The sequence below is a fragment of the Cyprinus carpio genome, chromosome B23 (genome assembly GCF_018340385.1).
Source record: "Cyprinus carpio isolate SPL01 chromosome B23, ASM1834038v1, whole genome shotgun sequence".
Lineage (NCBI taxonomy): Eukaryota > Metazoa > Chordata > Actinopteri > Cypriniformes > Cyprinidae > Cyprinus > Cyprinus carpio.
Window position 1 is genome coordinate 5,458,094 of NC_056619.1, and position 10,000 is coordinate 5,468,093.

At 37.9% G+C, this 10,000-nt stretch overlaps 1 protein-coding gene across 2 annotated transcripts in view; it reads left to right on the forward strand.

The window, feature by feature from the left end:
• The window catches only part of LOC109107122 (syntaxin-binding protein 3-like), a 24,993-nt gene that overhangs the window by 9,710 nt on the left and 5,283 nt on the right, over positions 1–10,000 (forward strand). For both annotated transcript variants that reach the window (XM_042750230.1, XM_042750231.1), the window contains exons 14-16: positions 5,523–5,658; positions 7,304–7,410; positions 7,718–7,819. In XM_042750230.1, the coding sequence (XP_042606164.1) occupies positions 5,523–5,658; positions 7,304–7,410; positions 7,718–7,819 (345 nt within the window). The remainder of the gene's footprint in view (positions 1–5,522; positions 5,659–7,303; positions 7,411–7,717; positions 7,820–10,000) is intronic.

Genomic DNA, 10,000 nt, shown 5'->3' on the forward strand with positions numbered 1-10,000 from the left:
TGGCAATTTTTCATCCCCAATGTCTTGAGATCATGTTCACAGAGTTTCGAGGCAAACGGTTGAAAGACCTCAGAGGAGTATTTCAAATTCCAGAGCATGCTTTTTTTAAACAGCCCTGAATAGCTGACTTCCTGTTGGGCGGAGCCTATGATATAGAGCGCGAAAGTTGTTCGGCTCAATGAGATCTATAAGTGTACAGAGTTTCATATAAATACATGCAAGTATGTGTGAGCTATGGTTCAAGATTTCTGACTGTGTTCCAGGGGGCGCCGTAGAGCCCCTGTGCCACGCCCGGGTCCCAGCCTCTGCGGCGTCCTGATGGCCGCAGGTTCCAATGTGTGTGCCAATTTTCAAGAGTTTTTGAGTATGTTAAGGCCCCGAAAAACCCCCGGAAGGTTTATAAAAATTTTTTAAAAAAATAATAAGAATTTAAGCTGCAAGCAGCGATGAACGGGCCCTCGCACCTGGGCTCACCACCACCGGGTGGCTTTTGTAAAACAGCGAATGGCGAGAAATATGCGTTTAATGTGGTAAATATAAGAGGAATATGTCAAAGTCATTTATATGTGCCAATCTTCCTGCTGCCAGCTGGTGGCGCTATGACTATAACTGGATTTTGTCATGTAGATTTCTTCAGTCCAGCACTTTTATTAAGCATATGAAATTTAGTGCAGATTGAACATAGAATGTTTAAGTTAGTATAAAGCATGTTGTGTCCTATTGCCAACAGGTGGCGCTATGATTATAACTGAACATTGGCCTTTAGATATCTTCAGGCCATGACTCGTATCAAATATTTGAAGTTTGGTGCAGATTGGACATTGCATGGTTCAGTTAGTGTAAAACAAGCCATTTTCTGTTGTCAGCAGGTGGCGCTATGATTATAGTGGAATAATGACCTTCAGATGTGTTCAGGCCAAGACTCCTTTTCGAACATGTGAAGTTTGGGAAAGATCGGACATCTTATGCCTGAGTTACAACAACTTCTATTCCCATGGCGAGACATCGAACTTTGTCACGGCGCCATGTCCACACCCTTTAATGAAACCTCAAGATGTTCACAATTTAACATCGCAAAGGCCTTTAGATTAGACTGACCAAAAAATATATAAAATGTCATAAAATTTCTAGGAGTAGTTTGTTACGGCGTAAAACATGTCACTTCCTGTTGCCAGCAGGTGGCGCTATAGCGATATCTGAATATTGGCATGTAGATATATTCAGGTCAGGAGTCTTCTCAAACATGTGAAGTTTGGGGCAGATTGGACATTGTATGTCTGAGTTATAGCAACTTCCTTTCTCATGGCGAAACATCGAAATTTGTAAGGCCACCACAGACACGCCCTTAAACGAAACCTCAAGATCTTCGCAATTTAATATCGCAAAGGGCTTTAGATTACACTGACAAAGTTTGGTGTTGATCTGAATAAATCTCTAGGAGGAGTTCGTTAAAGTACAACCCCTGAAAATGGCAAAAACGACACAAATTTTGCAGAGATAATTCAAAATAAATGACTTCCTGTTGGGATTCGAATTTCGTACCAAGAGACTTTTTTGTAGGTATTGGTGTGTTACATGTGTGTACCGATTTTTGTACATGTACGTGAAACGTAGCTCGAGGCGCACTCCGTTGAAAATGTATAGGTGGCGCTATCGAGGCATTTTGCCACACCCAATGGAATATTGGCCTTCAGATGTGTTCAGGCCAGGACTCTTATCAAACATGTGAAGTTTGGGCAAGATCGGACATTTTATGCCTGAGTTACAATAACTTTTATTCCCATGGCGAGACATCGAACTTTGTGACGGCGCCATGGACACGCCCTTTAACGAAAACTCAAGATCTTCACAATTTAACATCGCCCAGGCCTTTAGAATAGAGTGACTGAAAAAAAAGAATTATGTCATAAAATTTCTTGGGGTAGTTTGTTACAGCGTAAAATATGTCACTTCCTGTTGCCAGTAGGTGGTGCTATGACTATAAATGAATATGGGCATGTCAATCTGTTCAGGTCAGGAGTCTTATCAAACATGTGAAGTTTGTGGCAGATTGGACATTGTATGTCTGAGTTATAGCAACTTCATTTTTTTCATGGCGAATCATCGAAATTCGTCAGGCCGCCACGGACACGCCCTTCAACGAAAAATCAAGATCTTCGCAATTTAACATCGAAAAGCCTTTAGATTAGGCATACCAAATTTGGTGTTGATCTGAATAAATCTCTAGGAGGAGTTCGTTAAAATACAAGGCATGCAAATGACAAAAATGATGCAAAATTTGCTCATAAAATTAAAAATAACCGACTTCCTGTTGGGTTTTTCGGATATTGCTCCAAGAGTCTTTTTTTGTAGGTACTGATGCTTTACATATGTGTGCCAATTTTCGTGCATGTACGTGAAAAACACAGCTCGAGGGCTGTTGATTTTTTTACGATAGGTGGCGCTGTCGAGCCATTTTGCCACACCCTCTTCTGAAACCTATTTCATGACGTAAATTTTCACCAGGTCTGACGCGTGTGCAAAGTTTCAGGACTTTTCGAGCATGTTTAGGCCCTCAAAAATGCGATTCATTTTGGAGAAGAAGAAAAAGAAGAAGAAGAAGAAGAATTAAAGCTGCAAGCAGCGATGAACGGGCCCTCGCACCCGGGCTCACCGCCAGCGGGTGGTTTTGTAAAACAGCGAACGGTGAGAAATATGCATTTAATGTGGTAAATATAAGAGGAATATGTCAAAGTCATTTATTTGTGCCAATCTTCCTGCTGCCAGCTGGTGGTGCTATGACTATAACTGGATTTTAGCATGTAGATTTCTTCAGTTCAGCACTTTTTATCAAGCATATGAAATTTAGTGCAGATTGAACATGGAATGTTTGAGTTAATATAAAGCATGTTGTGTCCTATTGCCAACAGGTGGCGCTATGATTATAACTGAACATTGGCCTTTAGATATCTTCAGGCCATGACTATTATCAAATATTTGAAGTTTGGTGCAGACTGGATATTGCATGTTTAAGTTAGTGTAAAACAAGCCATTTTCTGTTGTCAGCAGGTGGCGCTATGATTATAGTGGAATAATGACCTTCAGATGTGTTCAGGCCAAGACTCTTTTCGAACATGTGAAGTTTGGGGAAGATCGGACATCTTATGCCTGAGTTACAACAACTTCTATTCCCATGGCGAGACATCGAACTTTGTCACGGCGCCATGGCCACACCCTTTAATGGAAACCTCAAGATGTTCACAATTTAACATCGCAAAGGCCTTTAGATTAGACTGACCAAAAAAAATTATAAAATGTCATAAAATTTCTAGGAGTAGTTTGTTATGGTGTAAAACATGTCACTTCCTGTTGCCAGCAGGTGGCGCTATAGCGATATCTGAATATTTGCATGTAGATATATTCAGGTCAGGAGTCTTATCAAACATGTGAGGTTTGGGGCAGATTGGACATTGTATGTCTGAGTTATAGCAACTTCCTTTCTCATGGCGAAACATCGAAATTTGTAAGGCCGCCACAGACACGCCCTTAAACGAAACCTCAAGATCTTCGCAATTTAACATCGCAAAGGCCTTTAGATTAAACTGACAAAGTTTGGTGTTGATCTGAATAAATCTCTAGGAGGAGTTCGTTAAAGTACAACCCCTGAAAATGGCAAAAACGACACAAATTTTGCAGAGAAAATTCAAAATAACTGGCTTCCTGTTGGGATTTGAATTTCGTACCAAGAGACTTTTTTGTAGGTATTGGGTGTGTTACATGTGTGTACCGATTTTTGTACATGTACGTGAAACGTAGCTCGAGGCACACTCCATTGAAAGTGTATAGGTGGCGCTATCGAGGCATTTTGCCACACCCAATGGAATATTGGCCATCAGATGTGTTCAAGACAGGACTCTTATCAAACATGTGAAGTTTGGGCAAGATCGGACATTTTATGCCTGAGTTACAATAACTTTTATTCCCATGGCGAGACATCGAACTTTGTGACGGCGCCATGGACACGCCCTTTAAAACGAAACCTCAAGATCTTCACAATTTAACATCGCACAGGCCTTTAGAATAGTGTGACTGAAAAAAAAAAAAATTATGTAATAAAATTTCTCGGGGTAGTTTGTTACAGCGTAAAATATGTCACTTCCTGTTGCCAGAAGGTGGCGCTATGACTATAACTTAATATGGGCATATCAATCTTTTCAGTTCAGGAGTCTTATCAAACATGTGAAGTTTGTGGCACGATTGGACATTGTATGGCTGAGTTATAGCAACTTCATTTTTCATGGCGAATCCTCAATATTCGTCAGGCCGCCACGGACACGCCCTTCATCGAAAACTCAAGATCTTCGCAATTTAACATCGCAAGGGCCTTTAGATTAGGCGTACCAAATTTGGTGTTGATCTGAATAAATCTCTAGGAGGAGTTCGTTAAAATACAAGGCAAGCAAATGACAAAAATGATGCAAAATTTGCTCATAAAATTAAAAATTACCGACTTACTGTTGGGTTTTGGATATTGCTCCAAGAGTCTTTTTTGTAGGTACTGATGCTTTACATGTGTGTGCCAATTTTCGTGCATGTACGTGAAAACACAGCTCGAGGGCTGTTGATTTTTTTACGATAGGTGGCGCTGTCGAGCCATTTTGCCACACCCTCTTCTGAAACCTATATCAGACGTAAATTTTCACCAGGTCTGATGCGTGTGCAAAGTTTCATGACTTTTTGAGCATGTTTAGGCCCTCAAAAATGCGATTCATTTTGGAGAAGAAGAAGAATAATAATAATAATAAACAAAGCAGATACAATAGGGTCCTCACACCATCGGTGCTCGGGCCCTAATAATAAACGAAGCAGATACAAGAGGGTCCTCACACCATCGGTGCTCGGGTCCTAATAATCCTTAGAAAAACAATAGGGCCCTGCACCCATTGGCTCGGGCCCTAACTATAGGTTGTACAAAAATAGCCTATTACCTATTTTTATTCGTCTTGTCAGAATACTAAATTTGACATTTTTCTGTTAACATAGCAGGAAAAGTGTCACAGAGAAAAATAAATACGACATATTTCAGTTAAAATTATAGGCTAAGCTAAATATAAACAAAACCAAGTTGACCGTCCTTCAAGGGCAGCGCCTCCACACTCTGCTCCATCCTTATTCTGCTCTGTCCCTCATCGACAACCTGCCCGTTCTGTCTGAGGGCCGTATATTTACCACAGGTACAGCCTGCTCTGAGCATCGTTATACACATGCTGCACACAGACCACGGAAATAAAACGCCTGACGTTTAGAGCATGCGTGGTCAATAAGAATAAAGTGCAGATATGCTGTTCTGAGTGACGTCGGGAACGGGATATTGTTAGACCTCCCGCTCCTGGTCAGATTACACCGGAGTTACCGACCGCTACTGTGTTTTATTCGGGAATTTAATCCTGCTGTGCAAAAAATCTGGTCGTGTCTCTCGTGAGAGCCGTGGTAATGCAGACCTCTAGTTTGTCTCACATGGTCTTTTTGTGCTTTGCTTGTAGGATCTGGCTGTAGGTGCAGATGCTGAAGGACAGAAGGTCAAGGACCCCATGAGGACGTTACTTCCTGTGCTGTTACACCCACATGACACCACTGATAAGATCCGGGCCGTTCTTCTCTACATCTTCAGTCTGAACGGTGGCCATTTTTCCTTTCTTAACATGTAGTGATTGGGAAACTGTCCAGCTTAGTACACTGCCGATCAAAAGTTTGGGATCAGTAAGATGTTTTTTTTTAAAGAAGTTTCTTCTGCTCATCAAGACTGTATCTATTTGATCAAAATTACAGAATTAGAAAGACAAATTTGTGAAATAATATTATAATTTTTTTTTTTTGCATTTTTCTTGATAAGACAGTGGAGATCTAACAGGAAGCAAGTGGGGGTGTGTTGAGGGGGCATCGGGAAAGGTCCACGAGTCAGGATTCAAACTCAGGACACCCAAAACCATGTGTGACCCTGGGCCACAAAACCAGTCATAAGGGTCGATTTTTTTAAAATTAAGATTCATACATTATCTGAAAGCTGAATAAATAAGCTTTCGATTTAAGTATGGTTTGTTAGGATCGGACGGTATTTAACTGAGATAAAGCTATTTGAAAATCTGGAATCTAAGGGTGCAAAAAAAATCTAAATATTAAGAAAATCACCTTTAAAGTTGTCCAAATTAAGTTCTTAGCAATGCATATTACTAATCAAAAATTAGGTTTTTGATATATTTATGGTAGGAAATTTACAAAATATGTTTACTTAATATTCTAATGATTTTTGGCATGAAAGAAAAATCACTAAAAATAGCTAAAATAATAACTTGTCAGATGATCTCAGGGGACTAACAGAGGAATACCGGTTCAATTTCTCCAGAAGTCTCAAATTAACAAATTAAGATTTGACCACCAGATTTATTTCCTTGGCAAATTTAAATTCGAGTTTTTCTCTACTGCTTTATTATGCTTAGCCAGGGAGCCAAGAATAGAATTTATAGTAATTTGATTGCTGACTGGGCCAAAAAAAAACATGATCTCCGTTTTATTTTCATTAAATTTTAAAAAGTTTACTGCCATCCAATCCTTGATGTCAGTTAAGCAGTTCAAAAGCGAGCTCATACCAGACCCATTGTCTTTTTGAAGTGGCAGAAAAATCTGCATATTATCGGCATAAAAATGAAATGAAACTCCATGTTTCCTAAGTATAGTTCCTAAAGGGAGAAAGCACAGTGACAACAGAAGGGGGGCAAGAATAGATCCCTGAGGGACTCCACACTTTAGCGGAGCTGACGCTGACATACATTCACCCAATTTTACAGTGAATCTTCTATCTGCTAGATACGACTTAAACCATTTAAGAGCTATTCCACAAATTTCAACATGGTTTTCCAGCCGAGAAACCCAAATATTATGATCAACTGTGTCAAAGGCTGCACTCAGATCCAGTAACATTAGGATCGACAAGGTTCCAGAATCAGCATTTAATAGTATATCATTTTAAACCCTTTAAAGTGCTGATTCTGTGCTATGGTTTGCCCTAAACCCAGATTGAAAAACTTCAAAAATTGAATTATTTTCTAAAAATTATTGTATTTGGATTTAAAAACTACCTTCTCCAGAACCTGCAGTTTTGAGATTCGTCAAACTCATTTTTGATCAAATAAACACAGCCTTGATGAGCAGGAGAGACTCCATTAAAAAACATTAAAAATCGTACTCATCCCAAACTTTTGAATGGCTGTGTGTGTTTTCCTGCTGGATGAGTGCAGCTGAATGTGTGTTTGTGTGTGATGAGCAGGAACGACAGCAGAGAACCTGAATAAACTGATTCAGCATGTGAAAATCGAGGATGAGAGAGGGTATATCCTCAACTGGGAACATCTGGGAGTTCCCATCCTATCCACGGTGAGTCCGTGGATGCTTTCTGTCTCCTCTGGCGCTGCTTCTTTTCCTACTGATATTGCATAATTTATTGACTTATGATTGGTTCTGATGCGTTCCAATTTGCAGTTTTGTAGTTTGAAATGTATTTGGCATCCATACAAACAAAATTTCCTGACACTCAATGGCATTTTCTAAACCACAGGAAAGGCTTATTTTGTTATTGATTTAGGAGTATCAGGTTTTGACATTTCTGATTGGACGTGTGAAATACAAATGCTGTTTAACAGGGACTTATATTCCGTTTTACCTCCATCTCTCTTCAAAACAGCCGAGCATGTTCTCATTTCGTAAACAATCTCGGAGAGACCGGTCAGATGAGGAGACTTACAAAGTGTCTCGCTGGACACCCGTCATTAAAGATCTAATGGAGGTGAGTGACACTTACTCCTAAACTCCCAAACTGTGTCTAAAGCACTGTTAGACAAACACGCAGGGCTCAGCAATAAAGTTTTTTTTGTTTGTTTGTTTTTTTGCTTTGCTTTATATGCTCACTTTTTTGTGCTAAGTCCACTACTCTTTTTCAGTGTACACTAAAATTCAAAATTTTGGGATTAGTAAGATTTTTTTTTTTCGTGATCATTTTTATTTATTTTTATACACACAACAAACACCACAAAACACCAAAACAACAACAACAACAGACATCACCCACACACCCAGAGCCACTATACATGCTCCATGAATAACTTTGAAATATATAAGACGATGAGCTTAGTTTTTAGAGGTTAAACTGAGGTTAGACCACACTTTCTCCCGTCGACAGATAAATTAAGGTCAGGTAATTCCCGATTCCAAACAGATTTGACAGAAAAAGGTATTGTAATGTGATCAACAATTCCACCACACACCGAGGAAACAGATGGTCGACCAGAAGATGGCGCAATCCAATCCCGCACAGAATGAGATCCCCTTAAAGTAACAATATATACCAAATCCTTTTAAAATTCAAATGCAATAAATTAATTTTTTTATTTTTTTTTTTTTAAATATAAGTGTATATGTACAGGAATGACAAACAACTTTGAACCCGAACCAAAGCAGACTGCACATTACCAAGAAGGTCTGCCTAAAAAAAATAAATAAATGGAAAAAAATAAACCAGCACGAAACCTGTCCCCAAAAAGCCCAGTGTCAAGAACTAATAATCAAACCTTCTCTCCATTAGCTCCAAAAAAGATTTCAAAGCTTATCATCACTAGACAAGATTGCAGGATAGAAGATCACAGTAGAAACTTAAGTGTTTCACCGCGATGGCTAGCTTTTCAGCTTCTGCTTTTAGCTCTTTTACAGAATTGTTGGTCACTAGTATGTCCATATGTAGGTCACGCAGTACCGGGGTCAGTACAGAGTCGATCGCATCTCTTACTGTCGAGGCCACAACCGAATCCAAAGTACTTTGCTGCTCTTTAGGTGCTAGCTTGATACCGTTAGCAATGGCGCTGTCGAGCTCTTCTTTAGTGATGGTGGAATCTTTGAATTTTTTCTTTATTGGCGATTGCTCAATCACTCTTTTCTGATTGTCCTTGACCGTTGAAGTACTCATGATGGAGTAGATAGAAAGTGGTTCGAAATTTACAACCAGGATTGTAGAATATTTGATAAAGTGAGCAGAGCGAAGGACTGTGTGTGCACCGCCGTCGAAGGGGCACATGATCTCTCTTGTGATCAGTAAGATTTTGTAAAATATTTTTGAAGGTTGCATTTATTTAATCTAGAAAAATCAATCAATCAAACAAACAAACAAACAAACAAAAAAACAGTTTTATTGTGAAATATAATTATTGCTAAAATATTTTTGAAGGTTGCCTATCTGAGATTTATTTTTTTTGTTTGCTTAAAATGTAATTTATTTCTGTGGTGCAAAGCTGAATTTTCAGCATCATGACTCTAGACTTCAGTATCAGTTCTGATCAAATGGTATGAAATAAAAGTATGTATTTAAAAAAAAAAAAACCTTACTGAGCCCCAAACCCTTTTGAATGAAAGTGTTTTTATATATATATATATTATATATATATATATATATATATATATATATATATATATATATATATATATATATAGGCAAGACACAACTAGTAGTTTTTATACATACTTACAATACATATATTATAAGTTGTTGGATAGGCCATACTTGACTGACTCATGGGCATTTATTGAGGAGTGAAGAAGCACCAAAATGTATCTTTAAAACACACACATATATATATGATATTATATATATATATATATATATATTATATAATATATATATATATAATATATATATATATATATATATATATATATATAATATATACAAACAAACAAACAAACAAACAAAAAAACAGTTTTATTGTGAAATATAATTATTGCAATTATATATATATATATGGGGTCTGTAATTTTTTTTTATTTTTTTTGGAAGTATGTTTTTTATTTACATATATTTATAAGTACCTTCTAAAAATCTTTGAGAATTGTACTTAATCTTATTAAATTTTTTAGAAAAAAAAAATAAAAAATTGTTTGTATTATATTGTATTTATGATGTTATGTTGCTGGATGTTTT